General features: G+C 41.3%; 2 protein-coding genes across 2 annotated transcripts; one reads left to right on the top strand and one right to left on the bottom strand.

Annotated features, from left to right (window-relative positions):
* The first annotated feature begins 2,870 nt into the window (after window positions 1-2,870).
* On the top strand, window positions 2,871-7,313 carry rsrp1 (arginine/serine-rich protein 1). Its single transcript, XM_034111627.2, has 5 exons — window positions 2,871-3,076; window positions 3,500-3,990; window positions 4,083-4,255; window positions 6,787-6,864; window positions 6,959-7,313. The coding sequence occupies exons 2-5, from the start codon at window positions 3,522-3,524 to the stop codon at window positions 7,115-7,117; spliced, it is 879 nt and encodes a 292-aa protein (XP_033967518.1). The 5' UTR covers window positions 2,871-3,076; window positions 3,500-3,521; the 3' UTR covers window positions 7,118-7,313.
* Window positions 7,314-9,944: 2,631 nt separating this feature from the next.
* syf2 (SYF2 pre-mRNA-splicing factor) lies at window positions 9,945-16,884 on the bottom strand. Its single transcript, XM_034111856.1, has 7 exons — window positions 16,814-16,884; window positions 16,408-16,497; window positions 16,066-16,191; window positions 13,005-13,122; window positions 11,918-12,008; window positions 11,302-11,400; window positions 9,945-10,306 (listed from the first exon to the last, which is right to left on the bottom strand). The coding sequence occupies exons 1-7, from the start codon at window positions 16,847-16,849 to the stop codon at window positions 10,141-10,143; spliced, it is 726 nt and encodes a 241-aa protein (XP_033967747.1). The 5' UTR covers window positions 16,850-16,884; the 3' UTR covers window positions 9,945-10,140.
* Window positions 16,885-21,156: the final 4,272 nt, after the last annotated feature.

The raw sequence follows: 21,156 nt of genomic DNA, 5'->3' as shown, positions 1-21,156 counted from the left end.
GCTTGTATCGTTTTGGGCCAGTGACGTCACCGATGACAAACGAAGCCTCGCTGCCTGTCGATACCACGTGACTGCTTCAGGAAGTGATTCAGATCGGTTGAACCGTTGAACCACAACGCTCATAATACCCATGGATGTATACTAAGAACCATATTACCCCTCCTGTACGGAATCAAGAGAGCTCAGACCCTCACTCATATAGAGGTCGTAACATGTCATAAGTAGGCTATAAATAGATACAAGCATAAATAAATGTAGGAATAAAAACATCAATAAATACAGGAATACATATGTTGCAGTGTTTTCAGGGAGCTTTAGTGTGTGTGCTGTGGCTCAGCTGGAAAGCAGTTGACTCATGACCACATGACCTGGGGGGTATACTGCGAAGCAGGATTTTCGCTTAGCCGGCTAAATTCAGGGAAAACTCCGGCTTTCCGGTCATCCGAAGCTGGTTCTCTTTTTAACAGGCTAGATCTCCATGGTAATATATGCTAAGCAGCTAACCTGGTCGGGACCAGGTTAGGTTGCAGGCTAAGAGATCAACTCAGTGAAAGCACCGACTGCTGACCAATCAGAGCTCAGTGTGAGGAGTTTAAAGCGATCAAGTCATATTACAGGAGAAAGGAAATACAGAAAAACTGCCGTCGCAGGAAAGACGGCCGGCAAAAATCACCGACTGTGTGAACGTGAACATTAATAGAATATCACCTCCCATCTTCAGAGCAATCTGACTATTATAACATTAGCGTTAAGAAAGCTTACTTAAATATCGGCCACAACATAAGTAACCGGATCAGAGTACATTAAGTACAGTCCGCGGCATATCACTTCATAATGTATCATATATCTCCTTATCTGAGTCAGCTGAGCCGTATCTGGCCGTGCAACACTCACAGTGTCACATACTGTATGCAGAAGTATTATTTTAAGCAACACATTAAGTTGACGAAACACTCGAGACAAATGTAATTGAAGTCAGATCGTGTTTTAGACGGGGCAGTGATATCATAAACCTGTTAATGTACGCATTCAAACACTTTTTCTTTTGCCAGCTGTATTCACCTTGCAGGTGCAGCTATGTGGCTTTTATCCTGGATAAAGTGTTTAAGTCATGGATGTTTAAAGTTTACCTTCTTCATTAAAGTTCACTTTTCATTCAGGAAGTATGACGCTGCGCTGTCAGTACGCTTCTCCATGTTTGTGATTGGTCGAATGCTCCAAATACCACCCCTTTCATGTGAACGCGCACCTAACTAGATAGGACACGGCTGGCTTGAGCGATCCACTTGATAACCAGCGTCGTAGTACAGTTTAGCGAGAGCGCGTATGTTTTGGATTAGGCCAACCGGCTAACTCAAACATATCCAGGTTAGGTTGAACCAGCTTCGTAGTATAGGCCCCTGGTTCAACGACTGAACAATACGTATTTTTTGTTGTTTATAAAAGCTACAGCTAAATGAGATAATGTAGTTAATAAATGTATTCTTTGATATGGTTTAGCCTTTCTCAGGCTACAACATGGTTAAGTTTACGAATATTATTAAGGAATATAAATCCCTATTTGCAATGTTTACCAGCCTCTTTAGGATTTTCAATCACAATCATTAAACTGTAATAAATACAATATTGTTAACATGAAAATATGATTTTATGTTCGTTGTTTAGAGTTATTCTAAGGCTTTACTCATTGGGAACTCGGTATGAGATAGACAGCGCACACTGTTGAGATGTCCAATCTGCCTGTTTTACACACTTTGACCAACAGGGGGGTGGGTTTGTGTTCAAATGAAGCCCATGATGAAGCCTCATGAGATGAACCCTTTTGCGAACCAATTGGCTGGAAAGCTTCAAAGCTTCATAAGGCTTCATCTCGCCATCACTACTAAATAGCTTACTCAAAATCTTCAGTTAGTTGTAATATATTATTATATTAAAGGTGGGGTAGGTACATTTGAGAAACCGGCTCGAGATCGCTAGAATTTGAAAATACACAACCGGAGAAAATCTGCCACTTCCTTATAGAGCCCCTCCTCCAACACACACGAACGCGCACATGACCAATGAGGGCACGAGATAAGTGTGTGCCCCGATGGAAGGCTGACAGGCAGGTTGGCCATCCGGCTAAACGGATTGGTTGTACTTTTTACAGTATTACGGCTTCTCCAGATGACATTTTTTTATGGATTTTTTGTCAAAGCACTTAAGATATGCATTGCTATCGGGATGTTAAGAGCATTCCATGGAATATAACAAAAAGTGTATCTCGAGCCGGTTTCTGAAACTTACCTACCCCACCTTTAATATTTTCTGATGTTGGTGTCCATATTTATCCAGTCTTTTCTTTACCTTTATTTGTCTAGCTTTGTTGACATTGTTCTTAGCTCTTATGTCAATATATTTGCAAGAAAGCCTTGCAAGTAGTCTAAGTTGAGAAATATTACTATTAAGAATAAGTCAAATCCCCTGAATGTGTACTTTTCTCATTAAAGGTGATTCCAAATGAAGGCTTTGCATAACAGACACGGGCACGGCATGGTATATTTGTATGTATCTATAATTTGTAGGCATGTATAATAAAATGTTGCATTTCATCCCATATCTTTGTAAAGATGGATTCAAACATGTTGTTTTTCAGCTAGGACAACATAATTGGATTGTTTTTGTATTGTATCATAGTCTGAACGAACTGAAATAAATCGCCTTCTTTCATCTCGAATTCAAGTTGATAAAACATTAGTAATAAGGGCACAAGGAGGGAAAACGTTGGCCCACAGACAGAATCAATTCCTTTCGTTCATGAGTTTTGAACAGGTTTTGAACCGCTATGGGCGTCACGTGACTGGAATTTTCCAGAGGCTTTGAAAGTAGCTCTGCGCCCACAGCAACACTAGTTACAAAACAAGCGACGACGACAGACGGATCAACCCCGACGAAGAGACATCGACTTCGCTTTTGCTAATAAACGGCTACAAACTCACATATTTGATTAATATTCGTCTTGAAGGTTATTTTCTTGCCTTGAATCGTTTACATCGACGTTACCACCAGAACAAAGCTACAATCTAGAATCTACACGGTAAGACCTTACTACTAACTTCCGTCCGCTAGCATGGCTCATTTTGTTTGGCCAATCCAGATGCACTTGTATCCGCTGCTTTAAATAATATTATAGTAATATTACGTTGAAATGTCATTTAATGTATGTGTTAAACTTGTTATCAAATCACAGTCGAATGAATTTGACAAGGTCTGGTTTGGAGTTACAGCAGCTGTTAGCTTAAGCTATCTTTAGCTTGCGTCATTCTGGAATTTTCCAGTAGGCCTCATCTCCGCCATTGCAGTTACGTCTATCTGCTCGCCATGTTTTGACATAGGCATATTTAAATAATATTACTTTGCTCAAATATATGATAGCGCCAGTTATTAATACTTCGAACATAGCTATTTGAAAGCTAGTTAAAAGAAACGTATTCATATTTGTGTATGTTTTATTTCACAGCTTGTGGCAGTACACATAAACAATGGCCAAGGGAGAAGTCGCACACTCTAAAATGGCCTACGATCGTCAAATTGATGGCATCAAAGTCATCTTTGACCAGAGCAGCCCGGTCCCTTCTCGCTCCCGATCCCGATCCAGGAGCAACAGTGACAGCAAACCCACCACTGGCTCCGGCCGCTCCAAGGGCCGTGTCAGCCGCAGGAGGCGCTACAGATCATCCTCCAGCAGCAGCAGCTCCTCGTCTCATTCCAGGTCCCGCTCTCACCCCCGATGCCACAGACCGTCTTCCCGTTGTCGCTGTGACAACCATCGCAGAAATTACCGTAGCCGCCAAGCCCCACCACGTCGCGACAGGGCCGGCTCCAGGTCCTCCAGCCACAGGAACAGGAACAAGAGGGCTGCGAGCCCCTCTTCCAAATCCCAACCCAGAACCCACAGCGGCAGCTCAAGATCTGGATCTTCAGAGGATTCTGTCAACCTGAGATTGGATGGTAAGTTGATTCTCTAAAATAAGGAAATGGTAACTACTTCAAGATTGATTTGTACAACTGATTAAATCGTATGCACATGTTGTGTTCCCCAGACAAAGAAGAACTGGTCAGAGCGGCAAAGGCCATTGAAACGACAATCCTAGGAGTGGAGAAGGAGGAACTTCCTGAGAGTGTGGAACCAGTCCTGTCCGAGGAGTCGGTCGAGTTCAAACGGGTGTCCATAGATACATGGGTGAGACAAGACCCTGAAAAGACTGAGTCACAGGTGGGTGCATTTCTGCTTTATGTTTATCACAAAACACAATACAAAAATTAAGCTGTGTACAGATTCTTAATAAAGGCAAACATGTTTTTTTTCATCATGGACTACACCTAAATACAAGGTAAGGGGTGTTGAGAATGTAGGGATAGCCAACAATCTTTCAACTTGTGCATAATCGATCTTTACCACATGCTTAATATTAATCATAGATCTTAAAGAGCCTGTGACACGAGTTTCCCCCATCATCCAAACCCATCAATTTGAGTAAATATTGTCCCCATGAAAACCGTTACTGAACTGATTTTGGATATTTGTACTTTGATAACCATTAATCTGCCTTCAATGTTGACCATTTTCTGGATCTTCTCGGGGATTCTTCAAGTCCCGCCAAATGATGTGTGACTGCGGGCAAGCGCTCCAGCTGCACCGTCCGGATCCCAGCATCTGCATGTAAACGCACGATGGCGCACACAGCAGCAAGCTCAGACAGCGATGACAGTTTAATTTTGAACGTGTCTGAGAGCTCATATGAGGCTGAAGGATCGGTTTATGTTGTATCTGTTAGAAGTTTAGGAATGAGGTGCGTCAATATGGGCGATAATACGGTCATGCATCCAGTGGTGGACTGGGACTAAAAATCAGCCCGGGACTCTCGACCGGCCCACTTCGGTACCGCTAGTAAATTGTCAACGAGGGGAGTGGGGGATGTGCTAGTGACTTATCCGACCGGCCCATCCCACGTAAACTGTCAACGGGGGGAGCCTCGCTGCGGGGAAACGGTGGACCTCGTGTCCCGATCGGAGTGGGAATAATAATAATCCGTGCATTTTATCCATTAATTTCCTCAACATTGTGGTAAAAAACCACACGTTTAATCCACGTTGGTGTACTACAACTACAAAAAGCATCGGTTTGTTTTATCATCAGGAAATGCAGACCGGCTCAAACAAACGATTTTTAATCATCACCCTCACGATCATTTAATGTATCATATGTTCGCCGCATTGACATGAAAGCACTAATAAATGTAGTTTCATCCACTTGAGTTTACAACTACAAAAATAATCGATTTGTTTTTATATCACACCCGACTTGAGGAAATTCAGCAGCTCCGATTTTAATCCTAATTTAATCATCATCTTCACCACGATCATTTATGTTTATGTTCGCCGAATTGACATGAAAGCACTGAAAAATATGAATATACTGTAGTCAACTTCATTAAAACGTTATTCACGTGCCTAAACTCAGTAATTCACCATTGCTACGCATGACAACACACTTTGTCCGTGTTTGAAGTTTTGGGGGAAGCCGGAAGTGACGTCAATGCGGGAACGCTTCACTGTGCCACAGTGAAGCGTTCCCGCATTGACGTCACTTCCGGCTTACTTCAAAATGAGTCGAAGGAATTGCCCCGCGATGTTCGAAATTATTGATATTTATCGGAACGGTATCGCACCTTCTTTTTTAAGCTACTAGATGACTAGTAGCCCAATATTTCATTGCACAACAGTTGTTGGGATGCTGTCACAGGCTCTTTAAGCTGTACAGGATGACTTAATATTTTCATAATATAAGCTGATCTTAGCCGTTGCATCATTTTTTAAATCAAAGATACAGTCTAACGTCTACAGTTGTTTATCTTGAGGTCAATGTTGTGTTGAATTTCCTGTCTTGTGTGCTTGGACCCCTGAGGGAATACACATGCTCTCTGTATTTATTCCTGTCTTCATAGATAACATGACAGTGGTCTCCTTCACTCATCGGCACCTGGGAGTAAAGGGCTGTCATGTGACTTGGGTGACAACAATATGTTTGCGTGAAAGTTTATCTGATACCTCCTTTATAATTTCCACGATGTGTAAGTTTATCAACTAGAGGCCTGCAGTTAAACAAACACATATGTAGATTACCTCACAATCAGACATGTACAAATGCTAACTATACACATATATGATGCTCAAGAAATTCATACATTATATTACACTGACTCCACTTTCAAATTTTGAAATTTCCAATGTATTTATGCTTGCAGTTGAAATGGGTCGTTGTTATTTAGCAGAATCCTTCACTCGCTGATGGAGCAAAGGCGTGTGGACCGCATTATAGTGACTATCCCTGTCGAGAGCTAGAAACAGATGAAGAACTCCACTCCGTATGCCAAAGATAAGTTGGTTCACCAGCCGTGTGCTGAGCTGGGAAACCTACGTCACCATTCAGCCAATGTAGACAGAGAAGACATCCCTTTTTACTTGATCCTTTTTTTTCTCTTTCATTTTGTTTAATTATGTTTCAAGGTCTGACTTTAGTAGGATTCAGTTAATGCTCGAGCCGAGTCTTTGACAACAGTGGGATGGGGTTTTTAAGTGTTGAAGTTAACACTTAAATAATTAACATGCAATAGAAGTGCTTCACAATTTGACAATGGGGACTATAACACATCTATATGAAGTTTGCAAACTGTCAGAGCCACCCTACCATCAGTTTCACACACATATCTAACTAGGTGTGGTTTTCTTGTCTTTCTGAAACAGAGCGATGAGGAGGAGTCTGATGATGTATTCAGCCCCAGGATGTCCCCAAAAAGGAAAACTATCTCTTTCAGCATTAATGTAAGTGACTTTAAGTTAGCAGCTTCCTCCTGTTTTCCCCAAACTGTTAAACATTATTTAGTTTGTCTTATGTCTTTTATGTCTCGCTCCTTAGAACTCTTTGGTGAAGCCCACGCTGGCGGCTCAGTCTGGAGCTAAGGTAACCTCCAGAGTGGACAGCTTCGACAGCAGGAAGCCCTACGGTCACTGGGTTCGGGTCAAATCAGGCAAATCTATGAATGCGCGCAAACACACATTCTCTACTACACACTAGTGTGTCAGAGTGCATGGACCCTGTAAATACTGCACATGATTTGTACATATGCTTCAACATATTATGGTCGCAATTTTTTTTCAGATGTTGAAAGAGTAAAGTGGGAACAACTGAAGAAATTCATTCAGGTGGGATATTTTTTTCCCTTTGTTGTATATTGTGCTTTTTTTCAATAAAGATATTTATTTGATTACAATGTTTTATGTCTGTTATTGTGTCATACATCTATGAACTGCAATCTTTAAATGAAGAGCTTGAATTGGGAGTTTTTCCAAGATTGACTAAAATCATTTGTTTTGTATTGACAAATACCAAAAAGGTTATTTATCCATACTGGAAAATAACTTGCCTCTTACAAATCAGTTACAAGAGTATGTAAGTAGGGTATACAAACAATGTATAGTGGGATAGGCCTGTGTCTTTAAGCATCATCTTAAAAGAAACATATCCACAAAAGAACTCAAACCAGAATAGCCTGGTTATAAGCAGGTATCGGACAGTACAAACGCTACACAGAATATGGCGGCACCCTGTGATTCATTAGACGGCCATTATCCTACTGTGCAGCTTAAGGGTTGCAGTACGGATCAGTGGCCACACGGTGGCAGTATTACCACAGAGTTGTCTGTCACTGGGATGAGTGTTGTTTCAGACTGAGGTTGATGCAGTCGCCTTGTTCGAGACCGTTGAATCACCATATCTGTTTTTGTAGGGGTTTCAATATGCGTGGCAATTCAGGTTAGTTGATGCGGTGGTTCCTAATTCACATAAAACCAAGGTATCCATACACACGTTTAAACAAATAAACTCAACTTGTTTTATGTAGGCTAGACATTTTTGATTCAGTTTGTGCATAAATAAAACCATTGAGACATAAAAGTGAACATACATCGTTTTTAATATTTAATATCTGTATCTCCTATATGGAGATTTCACTTTTTTATATCATTGTTTATTTATGAAGTCATGTCTATGATTCAGATATTTACTTGGACATCTACTTAAAGCAGGGGTCTCCAACCTTTCTTCACCTGAGAGCTACATTGAAAAAAATTAAAGTGGCCAAGAGCTGCATCACATCGCTTACATTTATTCACATAGCACTCATCAGTTGAATTAAGCTATACTTTTGTACAATTGCAATACCTAAAGCTTATCACAAATCTTAACTTCACATCAAGGTCCAAGAAAACGAAAATGTCTCACATTATTATGGCCCACATAGTAAGTCACTGAACATTCACATACATGTCCTTAATCACCACCTTACAAGCATCGTATGCACTTATGGTCAAATAAGTGCATTCACTCTTTTTTACAGTTAGTGAGATGAATGGTGATGCATGGAGTCCACCATAGAGGTGTATGCTGGAGTGTACCCACTTAGGTTCACTCTAATAGTCATTTAAATGTTCATCAGTCAGTCTTGTTCTGTATTTAGATTGCATGCCAGAAAAAGCTGCTTTACAAAGGGATGTAGAACAGAACCAAATAAAGCAGTATATTCAGTGCTGATTGGTGATGTTTTTATAGTTTTCTGGGACTACAAGGCTCCAGAAATGTTGTGAGTTTTGCTGAGACTTAAGCTGAACATGATTTTGGAGATTTATAACCTCCATCTCCACAGGATTGACACTGAACAGTTCAGCCATCTTTTTCATCTTCTTCATCTTGACATGAAATTATAAACCATAATAAATCAACTGTAGGTCTAGCCTCCCTATATCTGTGTGTGAAATTGTTCCATCCTCAAAAACTAATACTTCTGCAGTCTAGCTGCAGCTTCTAGCAACGGTCTTCTGTTAAAAAAAGGACACTGAATGTCCTGAATGTGGCATCACACACAGGACATGACTTGAGTGTGAACACAGCAGACAACAGGAGTATTTACAACAGCATATAAAAACAAAAATACTGCATGTGTGTGCACACTTATTCTGTCTTACTGTTACATTAATCCCATGAATGTATGAGACCAAGTTAGCTTCATCATGTCTCAATCAGTGATTAAGTGAATAATAAAGTTTCTATCGGGTCACTATCAGCCTGTCACTCATTATTTTCAGGGAGGGGGCTTGGTGGAACGGAGAGGTGACGGTTATTGTTTACCAGGCTTTAAATCATACCCATTTTGCTTTACTTTACAGTTGGCCTTGAAAGAATCAAAGGTGTCATGACCTAAAAAGTTGATTTACATGATTCCCAGCCAAGGTCCTCTAGCTCATCAGATAAAACTACAAACAAATATCCCAATAATAAATCTGAAAATGTAATCCCTAACTGTAGTACAGGGTCCGATATCAGAGACATTTAAAGGCACCTCTACCTTTCATCATTAGAACATAAACAACGTGTGTCATGGCGTCTTTGCGAAGCCCCCTTTGAGGTCATCCTTCAAATGTATTCTGGGAGGCTTGATTCATCAGGATTAGATCCAAAATAAAGATTCAATTTGATACTGGTACACAAAGCCATGGCTGTGTTCCCTGCAGAGGTCATTGCTGGTGTTTTCACACAGACTGGGGGTCTGGTATGGGAACCTGCTGCCGTCTCATCTCTCCTGCAGTCACAAGGCTTCCTGCTAATGTTCAGCTCGGGGCCAGTTAGTCAGAGATGTAGACGATAATGAATACATTCAATTCCTCAATTGTTGGTCTTTATCACTATTTGGACCAACACCGAAACATTCTGTTGGCGAGCATGGCCTTGTTAATGTGCCCCGAGGTCTGATGGTAGCTACTTACTGGTGGTTCATTACCATGCTCCAAACCCCCCCACCACGCGACCACACGCAGGAACCCACAGAAAAACAAACAAGTGTGCGAGATAACTGTCAGTGGTTTATTTAAAAATAAAAAGATTAATCATAACAGCTGTTTTCACCCCCATACTATACAAAGGACCACCACACATCACATTAATTCTTTCTCAGCTCTAGCAATGATATAACAACAAGTATTGTTGGCTTGTAATACATAAAAACAAAATGCACCAAAGCCTCCAGACTATGGCTGCAGAAGCTTCTAGACGGCCGTGCCTCTCTCCAGGTTTTGTTTGATCTCCGCTGTGTATTTGCCGTAGAAGCGCTCCGCCTTCTTGTTGAACTTGGCGTTCCTCTCGTTGATGTAGTCGATGTCCGCGTCGTCGTTGTAGGCCCTGCGTCTGCTGTACTTGGCCCGCTTCTCGATCCTGACGTGGGCAAATAAAAGCAGCTTAGGCAGGATTGCACAAACCAGTGTGGCCACTATCCATGGCATATCCAATAACGATAATTGGCTGCAGGCAATTATTTTTTTGGGGGGGGTTGTGCGTTTGAATTTGGCATGGAGAGTGGCAATGGAAAACCAAACACGCATACTTGGAGGAAAATGCTGTGAGCTCTTGGTTCTTCAAAGCATTGTTGTGCGTCATTCCCTGGCAACTGAACCCATGAGCCTGGGGCTGTCTTCAATACACAACAACTGAAGAGGACTGGGGCAACAACAAGGTGAAAAGGACTTGGTACAAAGACAACAGTAACAGAAAACTAAGGCAGACATTTCGTGTTGTACGCCCAATTGGTTAAATTGATCAGTGTTCTGACTTTGTAGCGAGTTCCATAAAGCTTACTCACAGTTACCAGAACACTCAATTCAGTACATTTGGTTCTATCCTGAGTTGTTCTGTTGAAGGTATTTCCACCCTCACGTCACACAGGCCCTTATTCACAAATTGACAGAGGTCACAAATTCATTCCTTCCACACATCATCTCTTATGACTGATCTTCTCATATTTCCAGACTCCACGCCACGTTTGCGGCGTACCAGTGCCGGGAACAAGGCTCTGAATGTACCCACTGTCTATCAGCGGTTCAGAAGTAATTCATTTGGTAGACTTGCTAAAGCCAATCATAATTAGCAGGGTTTTTTGCCCTTGTTGCCATATAATGTTCATTTATTCAGTCCTCGCCATCAAGCTTTTTCAGAGCTTCTATTGGGATGTTGAGTAAATGAGTTTTAATGCATCCCGTTTGTATGTGAATGCATTTAATATCCTTTTAAATAGCAGATGTTTACATACACATCTGCACTTTTCCATCAATAACTGGACTATCTAGTCTTTTATATGCCATTTTCTTTTTAAGGGTTGAGCCTAAACATGTTTTACATAAAGTCATGGAGGGGATGATTTGAGTGTGACTTACTGTTTCTCAACATCATCCACCATGCGGTCAATGCCGTCCTTTGAGGGGACGTGGGTGCCGTGGATCAGGCTGTTGGACGTGGGGTGGAAGTCCACACCGCTGTGGAGCAAAAGGTCAAGCATTAATCACAGATAATAAATAAACTGACTTCTCTATTCCATCATTGTGATGATCGTCATCCAACGAGGAAAGATGGATCATTTGCATCAGGGGGAAACCGTGTGTGTGTGGATCCTTCACGGTTCTGCATGAACGTCAGGGTTTCAGAGAAGCCTGCAGGCGCTGAACTCTTCTTGCATATTAGCATGCGTGCACTTTAAAACCCCAAATTTACTTGGTGTGTCAATACTTGCCCCGGGGCAAACGAGGGGGGACATAACTCAACGTATAGAATATGTTCTGTGCACATGTGATGGGTTATTTCTGGGAAGTCCACAGGAAGCAAAATGATACAATTCATTTGACTTGAGGAGAAATGTCACAGCTACGGTCCCAATAGCAGAGAGGTCGTCATCTTTGTACGGCCGTGTTTGTTCCCATGTTGAGCTTTTTAAAGAATGAAAACACAAATACAGAACCGTCACAGTAAGACAAGATGGTAAGGGGCTTCACTCACCATTCCTCCCTCTGCTTCTCGTAGCCTTCAAAATCAGGTCGGATCTGCTTGGTGAGCCTCTGGTACTGTCGGAACTGGGCCTCGGCATAACCTGCATTGTGTGAAAGATATGAAAACCGAGTTATAATTACCGGCACAACCTGCAGCTTGTTAGGAGGAGATGAAGAGGCAACTCCTCCTCCTCTCTTGAAGGACTTCTGGGGATCATTTTCTCCCCAGAGGTTTTAATTCAGAGGAGGTTTTGATGCAGCAGATGGCCGCCATATTCAGGAAACACAGCAAGTCTTTTTTTATAAAGGAGATTCAATTGGGAGCAGTTTGAGATGATTAACATCCCAAAGGGTTCTAACATGCAACCAGCACGGCTCGATCCTGTCTGCTGCGTGGGATTCAGGCAGCCATGTTCTCGCTCTCTGGAAAAAACTTCTCGATCGTATTGAAAAGAAAAGTAGAATCACAATTGTAATTTAATACAGAATTCTCAAGAGTAGACTATTAAATTACAATTTAATAATATGAGTAGACTGGTTTGGTAGCCTCATATCTACAAAAAAGTTAATTGATTACTTTATTACTTCCCGACGTGATTATAACAATTCCAAAGTCAATCAAAACAGTGAGTGACATCCACTCCAATGTTATAAATAATAGATGCTGACATCGTGCTAGGTGTCAAAGCGACAGAAATGTTGTTTTCATTGATGACGAAATGTGTAATTGGTTAAGACTAGTATAGTGCCCTTTTAAATCACGTATTGCTGGATCCACCTTGTATATGACATTACAACTTTATCACAGCAACTTTTTTTTGTATCCATCACCACGGCGATGGCCAGGCACATGCTGCAATCTCTGAGGAATGAAGCCTAAATCAGGATAATACGCCTGGGATTTTTCTTTTTGGGAAATTAAAAAAGGTAAGAAAAAAAAACGGACCAAGATGATTCTAATTGAAGTTTTTTTGTTAGCAATGATTAATGAACACTTGATGATATGTCTCATACTCTATGTCCCGTATAAAACATGTAACTAAAGAGTACGCTGCAACCAATCTATATCAGTCTCCACTGGAGACCCAGCCACTAACCTGCAAAGCCTTGGTCCGGGTTCTTCTTCTTCTTCTTCCTCTCAAAGCGCTCTGCATCATCAGCTGTGATTTCAAGCAGTTTCACTCTGTGATAGTCCTCTCCTTTGTCAGCACATTCCTGCAAGACAAATATTAAAACATGACTCTTTCATATGACATTTGATAAGTAAAGTTAAGTCTACGGCAATATTTAAATGCATTGGTGGAGGATTATTGATTATTTGAATGACGCCCGGTGAATAATAACTTCCCTCTGAGGTGAACAGTTATGGAGAGTGCTGGGATGATGTATTTGTGTAACCCAACCCTGAAAGTTGACATTGTGCTAGCTCCCTCAACAAAACGCCAATGAAATTCTCCCATTAGATTTTGGAATTTTGCAGTTAATATTCATCCATTAAAATAAAACATTGACGGGAAAGCTAAAGTTTGCTAAAGATTGCTAAATCATTTTCAGGTTCGGGACATATTCCTACACCACGCTATATCAAATCTAGAGTAGAAGATATGCATGCAGGGCGCGACATTAGAAATGGCCCGCTGGCCCGGAAGCACTATTTAGACACACCGGGCCAGCATAACGTACTTTCTACTTACCCGCTCGGGCAAGTGGAATTGTAAATTGGAGTGGTCTGCTGGGGCAGGAAGCGCCTGAACAGCCTGGTTAAGAAGGCCAGCTCTGTCCTGGGGAGTCCTCTGGACACTGTGGAGGTGGTGGGAGACAGGAGAATGGCAGACAAGCTGTCCTCCCTGCTGGACAATGTGTCCCACCCCCTCTGCACTGTTCAGCTCCTTCAGTGACAGGCTGCTGCACCCCCGCTGTCTCACGGAGAGATTCCACAGGTCCTTCCCTCCTGCAGCGGTCAGACTTTACAACCAGCACGTAAATTGTTTCGTTTATTAATGCTACAACATAGCGCTTCATGAGTAGGGCTGTGCATCTTCACTGGTCTCACGATTCGATTACGATTATCCTGTCAATGATTCGATTCGATATCCCGATGCATCACGATTCATACCAATGCGTTGCATCCTCAATTTTCTATATTACTGCACATGTCTTATTTTTCATCAATGCATACATGCAGTAAATACATATGAACTCTCTTTTTATTATTTAGAAAGTGCTTCAGAAATCAATAACATAAATGTCTTGACATTAATTTATAAACCAAAATAAATGAATTGTATAGGTCTAGCCTCCGTGTGTGAAGTTGTTCCATCCTCAAAAACAAAAAGCTAATGCTTCTGCAGTCTAGCTGCAGCTTCTAGCCACGGTCTTCTGTTAAAGAAAGGATACTGAATGTCCTGAATGTGGCATCACACACAGGACTTGAGTCTGAACACAGCAGACAACAGGAGTATTTACAACAGCATATACAAACAAAAATAGTGCATGTGGGTGCACACTCACATTCTCTGTTTTACTGTTACATAAATCCCATGAATGTATGAGATTAAATTAGCTTCATTATATCTCAGTGATTAAGTGAATAACAAAGTTTCTATCGGGTCACTATCAGCATGTCACTCATTATTTTCAGGGAGGGGGCGGGGTTTGGAGGAACAGAGGAGACGGTGATCGCGGAAGCTTTTTTCCTCCTGCCTTCACAAACTTTACACACGTATATATCGTCTGAAAATTGCTAGAGGACATTCATACTCTGCAATCCAAGACTTAATTAAATCCACCAAAAACCTGACATGATTGTAATGCGATTATTTTTGAAAAACATAAATCCCTGTCACACTCCATGTCGCTGCGGCTCAGAGACACAGGGACCCTGTGTCTCTGAGCCGCAGCGACACGGAGTGATTCGGAGCGGGTCCTTCTGCTGTTGGTTCTGGACTGGTGTTCTTGTGTTGGTGGATAAAGCAGACTGCTCCGTGTTGCTGTGCCGCTGTCACGTCTGTTCCCTGATCTCTGCGTCACCGACCGATTTGATATTAAAAAAAACGTTATAGTAAAGCCGCGGCCGGAAAATCAGGAAGCAACGTTACTACGCTATAATCGATTATCTTCCGTCACTGCATCGAGACCGAATCGTCCACGTCCGCATCGCAGAAATGATTATTTTCAACACCCCTATTCATGAGGCGGTTGTCGTTGTTGGGTGAAAAGCAAACAGCTGTTTGCTGCAGAGCGCAGCGCGAGCAGGCTCCCGCGAGCGGCCGGTAACCGGCCAAGCGCCGGGCTAAAAACAATCTTTAAATAAAAGAATGTCACCGGAAGAGTTAAAGGAGAGTGACAGGGAGTAGGAGAAGAAGAGGGAGAGAAAGTGTCAGCCACACTGGCTTGATCGATGGAGTTGGCTTCAATGCGATGCCAATATAAACAAGGTCTTTAGTCGGCTCTGTACATCAATGCCGACCTATGCTGACAAGTAAGTGAAGGGTAGAAAATATAAAAGGTACTGGCTATAGGGAAATGTCCCAGCAGTTTAGGATAATGAAGGTTCTGATCTAGGCTATTACATAGCCATTACATTTCTAACTCCTAATGACAGGAAGGCGCATTATACAAATAATAATATACTCATAATGATAATTGCAGCATTTTTTTTAACAATGATCACAATATAATTATTTTAATAAACCAAATATGAACAATTGAGGAAGAACTGATTATTCAAATGTTGTAGTACAAGTAGTAATCAAATGTAGTTTGTGCATAAATTACTATTGCAACAAATGTGTTCATTTTCTTCATTATTAGTCGATTTGTTGGATGAATGCTCTTGGGCCAGTGGTTACAATGGTGGGGCCCAATTTGACCCCTGGCATGTAAACGGCCGAGCGGGCATCAGAGAGAAATGTATCAAATTAAACCAAAGACATGATTAATGTGTTATGGTAGCACTCTTTTTTAGTCAGTGCAGCATTCAGTTTTATGTAAAGTACTTCGGCTCCATTACATAAGTCAATGTATGGGGAGAGATGCCATTGGACACATGGTTAGAAGATCAAGTCTAAAAACGTATGTTTGTTAACACGGCAACTGTCTGATTCGTGATATCATATTGAATATGCACGGTAGTTCATGAATACTAGACTTAAATACCTTTTTCTTTGCGTCTTCAGCAACCTCCCACTCCAGTCTGGCTTTCTTAGCCTCCCAGTTGGCAGGGAGCTTCAGCCTCTTGTCTTCCTCCACAACCTCCTGGTGGTTGAGCTTACGGGCTTCATTCTGCAGTGGAAAACAACGACATGTTGAACAAGTAGCTATATGAAAGTGACATTTAACCAGAAATACCCTGGCTGGGGCAGACCGTGTTGACAGATGTCTTGTTGAAGGTGTTTTTCACCTGCGACAAAATAGTACGTAGTAGCTTAGCGGAGCCACGAAAATAAAATGTGTCTGGATAGCTTGAGTGTTATAACAAGGTTAGGTTAAAACACTCACCCGTTTCAAATGTAAGTCTCTGAATTTCAGTAGTCTCTCTTCTCTCTTCTGGGGCGGTGTCTGTCCCTCTCCAAATGCTGTGGCAGACGTCTGAAAAAAAGCCAGTTAACGTTACATTAATCTAAAGTCAATAAAACGAGCCTAATGACACTGTAAATGAAGTGTAGTACATTACAGGAAAGTTAACCGAGAGTATCAGGCAGCGATAGCTTACGTAAACATGGACTCGCTAACATCGTTTAGCTTAGCAACAACAGGAGGTGGTAAACAACAAGTGTGGAGCAGGAACACAGTATCCACCGGCGAACTTAAACACCGCTTTCACAGAGAAATATACTCATATAATGTCATCGAACAAAATCAAATAAATTCGGTAGTTTGCCAATAATATTGAGAAAATACTCACCACACTACAGGACGCCATTGTTAGACTTGTGCTCATAGCTTGTGCTACACGGATGAAGACAGGAAGTATCACATCCATACCGGATATGACGAAGTAGATAAACATTTTTTCTTCTTTTGCCAGACAAAATAAGGCCTATTTTTTTTACATTTCAACAATTTCCAAAATGTCTCGATTCAAAAAAACATTGATCATTTTTTCAACGATTGACTAGTATATTTAACCAGTATTCATTTACATTTTTAACTTGATGATTGATGATATAATGAATACAATTAATCTATTTTCAAATTTGAATAGATGAAATGTGTGTAAAGACATAAACAATTGGATATATATACATATCTCCTGAATTTTCTTTGTCTTATTTTAATTAAACATTCCAGGTTTATTGCATATGATATGACAATAAACCTTTGAATGAATATATGTACACACACACACACACACACACACACACACACACACACACACACACACACACACACACACACACACACACACACACACACACACACACACACACACACACACACACACACACACACACACACACACACACACACACACACACACACACACACACACACACACACACACACACACACACACACAAGCACGCAATTCTACGTGGGAAAGTGTATAAGCAGACAGGTCTAATGGATCAAATAAAAGTAACACTACTTAAAAAGGGGCCTAACAACAAGAGGCCAACAGTGGTGTGTATACCGGAGTCGATCATAACAAAAATATTTACTGGTAGCCAAATAAATTAGCGTGTGGACTCCCAGAAAAAAGCGTGCATTGTTTTTTGTTGATTAGATGGTATTTTGTAATTGACCATATCTCCTAGATTCTCTTTATCTTATTTTAATTAGACATTCCAGAAGTGGACATAAATCTATTTCAAATCCTTTACATCATCAGAAGAAACTAACTTTAATTATGACACCATGACAAAGCAATTTCCAAGCATCTTGTATTTTACAGAAATGTCTTTGTGTACTATTAAAAACTAGGCCAACATGCTTCCTTTGAAGTTTAAATTCATAGAAAAATACTGCTAGACTACTGGAAACTGGCACAACGCATACAGGCAGCAATTATGAATATGACTGGAGGTTATACAGTAAGAGGCGTGAAAGGTCAAGCATAAAGTCATCAGTGTGCCACACAGAGTCTCTTCAGACTTCCCTAAATTACATTTTTTATGGTTGTTTTTGCTGCAGAGAAATGGAATTCAATGTATTAGCAATGCATGTTATTTTGACCCACAAAAATCACAAGTATCATTAGGGCTCTTGGACCTGGGACCTCCAAATATGATTCGATGATCAGATGAGAAGATGCTTTCAAAAGCCATTTGAGCATGTTTGACTTGCTAAATGGATGTGCTCCCTGTTTGATTGCAATATACTAATAGAGCTCTTTTGGAGGATGTAATTAAGTGGAGTTTATAGTCTCAGATTAAAGCATCCTCTAGATCAGAGGCACTGTTAATGGAGTGATGCATTTTCACTGGAAACCAGATGGGAGCACATCACAACAGAACGAAACATCATTGGCTGCAGTAATGGAAGGGCTCTTTAACCGCCATGAAAAAGAGAAAACATCTTCACAATAAATGGCTCTCAAATGAAGAGAGAGAAACAGCAAAGAGGATGAAGCTAATTACCATTTCCTATTGATTTAATTCAGATTGGGAAGTATGCAGAACAGTTGCATTGGAACAGGAGTAATGTCGTGTGTGTGACTTTGGAATTTCCAGACATCGATACAAAAAGAGCATGAGAGTTAGCATATGTATTATGGGTGTGTTTCTGTCTTGAATACCTGTGGATCTCTTTGTTGATATAGTCCAGACTTCCTTTACAGTTCTCAAGTATTCTCATATGTTGACTAAACTCCCGTCGGGGTGCATTCACTGACTGGCCTTGAACACAGAACCGGTCAACGAGAACTCATGGATTAACAATTTCATGTTTGATAAAGTCAAGGGTCACTGTAGTAGCTTCTTTGTTTACCAACAGTTACTGGGAATTTTAAAATGTTGGGGTAGTTTGTGGACCTGACACATGGATATTACATGGATACAGGGGCGCCGCCAGGGATTTTGGGCCCGCTGAAAATATATCACATTGGCCCCCACCACCGCAAAATAAAGGAACTTGGTTTCCGAGTTTGTCTGAGCATTACTGAAAGTTTAAGTACATTTTGTTACAACACGCAAGGTTTGATTAAGGCAAAGTAAATGAAGCCTTTCAGTTCATTTATGTGCCCGTTTTTGTCACAGGCAGTGTGAGGATCTATAAGCAATGCTGTCGTAACCATTTATGGGTTACTGGAGTTGAGCGCAGTCGCCTACGATGTGCATCTCACACGTGTCGGGCCACCCAAAAATGCTGAACAGCCTCGCTTGGATATTAACTTTTCCAGTCAGGCAGATCCGGTCTGAAATAAAGTAACATTATATCTGCAAATAAATTACACTTTAGGGGCACATTTATGAATTCAAAGCAGACTTCATGGTTCTTCGTCAACATTAATCAAACTGGACATGATATTAGTTCACTTTGTACATGCTGTGAATGCGATACTTTGTTTCTTGTACACACAGACATAGATTTAACTGGCGCTGTTATCTTGCTCTTAATAAAAGTTCCTAGATAGCACGTGGGGGGGGCAGGGCCTCTTGCTGTGCAGACAGCTGCTTCACATCTGGAACTTAATATAAACATCATGGCCAATAAAATCATTCCATTTCCTTAATTACTATTCCTGTCATTTCCGCACTAAATGAAAAGTTATTAATTCGGGGCCAACACAAACATGCTTCTCCAATCCGAGGAGCTGCTCCTGAAGCGTCGCCACCCTGACTACACGCCGCTGTCACTGGACTGAAACCACAAGCTCCCACCCCGCTCTGCCAGCGCCTGTTTGTGTGATCCTGAGTTTGCGTATGTATAGGAAACACAGGCCGAGGCGCCGCAGACATGAATGGAACACAAGATGGCGTCCTGTTTTCCATCTCATCCACTGGTGCCAGTATAATCATGACAGGCACAAGCCGTCCTGTTTCATCTCTCAGCTTCCTCTTCCACACTCCTGTTCTTCTACTGCTTCTCTGTGTGTTCACCACATTCCCTGCTACCTTTTTCTCCGACCAATGTATTCTACTCATCCTCTAAATTCATTTTCTGCAGTTTTTTCCCTTTGACATGCCTTTCTATGCTATCTAGTCAGATAGCAGGCACATTGACGTAATTCACAGTATAGTGTGATAATAAGAAATATAAAGAGAGCATCCCTCTGAGAAATATTTAGTGCGGCTATACATGACCTAAGTGAGAAATTGCAATCCCTCACAGGGTCATATGTCATCTAATTTTCAGTTGAAACATTCCTCATAGCCCATCATCTCTAACCGTCCCTTGTTGTCAAAGTGCTTGCCATTGATTTGCTGCTGCTGCTGCTGCTGCTGTTAATCATATCCAAAGGGCATGTATGAATGAAGGGAACAGTGAGCCATTTGGACGGGAATCCTTGTGAAACGCCTGACGCCAAAAGCATCTTTGTCAACACAAATGCCAGTGTATGTGTGTCGTCATAGATGATGTTTCGCCACATTAAATCTTCCCCTGTAGGCAAAATAATGCTAATATCATGTCGATCTAAGTGTATACATTTGACACACTCATTTGACTCCAACTGAAGCTGTTCACAGGCCAAGAGAGGAAGATCTGGTGATCGACACGTATACTTACACAAAAGACGCATGTATGCACTCAAATACCACCAATTTTGTAGTCAATGCTTTTCCCTCCACCACACACAATTAAAGTCCCAATTAAAGGCCATTATGGGTTTTCCACTCGCAGCGACCGCAGGGAGAGCAGCTCCACGGCCCGTACATTGCGGGCACACAGATGTCTCCTGTGTTGTCATCCAAAGGAACTCAGACTCATCCACAAACTTTATGGTCATAATTACTGATCAAAATTAAAGTGCAACAACAATATAAACTACGCGATAAAAAAAAAAAGTTTAAGCGATTCCGGTAAAACGGGCCAAGTGGGACTATCAGAGGAAAGTGTTTGTGATTGATTCATCCTGAAATATAAAGTATACTAAAAAGATCATGAGCAGTGACTGGAGCCACTTCCTTCTGAAGTCTATCAAAACTCCCATTTACCACCAGAGGGAGGCAGTTCCCTGATATTTCACATGAAATGACACCCACGGTCATATTGCCCTTTGTTATACTACTTTCATTATTCTTTCAGTTAATTGACGAGCAGTATTTATCTTTTTTTGTGGCTTTTTCTCAGCATAGTTATTATTGT

Source organism: Pseudochaenichthys georgianus, chromosome 22, assembly GCF_902827115.2.
Source record: "Pseudochaenichthys georgianus chromosome 22, fPseGeo1.2, whole genome shotgun sequence".
Taxonomy (NCBI): domain Eukaryota; kingdom Metazoa; phylum Chordata; class Actinopteri; order Perciformes; family Channichthyidae; genus Pseudochaenichthys; species Pseudochaenichthys georgianus.
The sequence above is the reverse complement of the archived record's forward strand: the minus strand, read 5'-3'. Positions and strand labels throughout refer to the sequence as shown.

What these genes read in the sequence shown, in the direction of transcription:
- rsrp1 (XM_034111627.2), top strand. Translation starts at nt 3,522, where the DNA reads ATGGCCAAGGGAGAAGTCGCACACTCTAAAATGGCCTACGATCGTCAA. An exon ending in TGTCAACCTGAGATTGGATG is followed by an intron (nt 3,991 to 4,082) that starts GTAAGTTGATTC and finishes TGTGTTCCCCAG; the next exon opens with ACAAAGAAGAACTGGTCAGA. An exon ending in CTATCTCTTTCAGCATTAAT is followed by an intron (nt 6,865 to 6,958) that starts GTAAGTGACTTT and finishes CTCGCTCCTTAG; the next exon opens with AACTCTTTGGTGAAGCCCAC.
- syf2 (XM_034111856.1), bottom strand. Translation starts at nt 16,849, where the DNA reads ATGAGCACAAGTCTAACAATGGCGTCCTGTAGTGTG. An exon ending in CAATGGCGTCCTGTAGTGTG is followed by an intron (nt 16,498 to 16,813) that starts GTGAGTATTTTC and finishes GCTTTTTTTCAG; the next exon opens with ACGTCTGCCACAGCATTTGG. An exon ending in GAGACTTACATTTGAAACGG is followed by an intron (nt 16,192 to 16,407) that starts GTGAGTGTTTTA and finishes TTTCCACTGCAG; the next exon opens with AATGAAGCCCGTAAGCTCAA.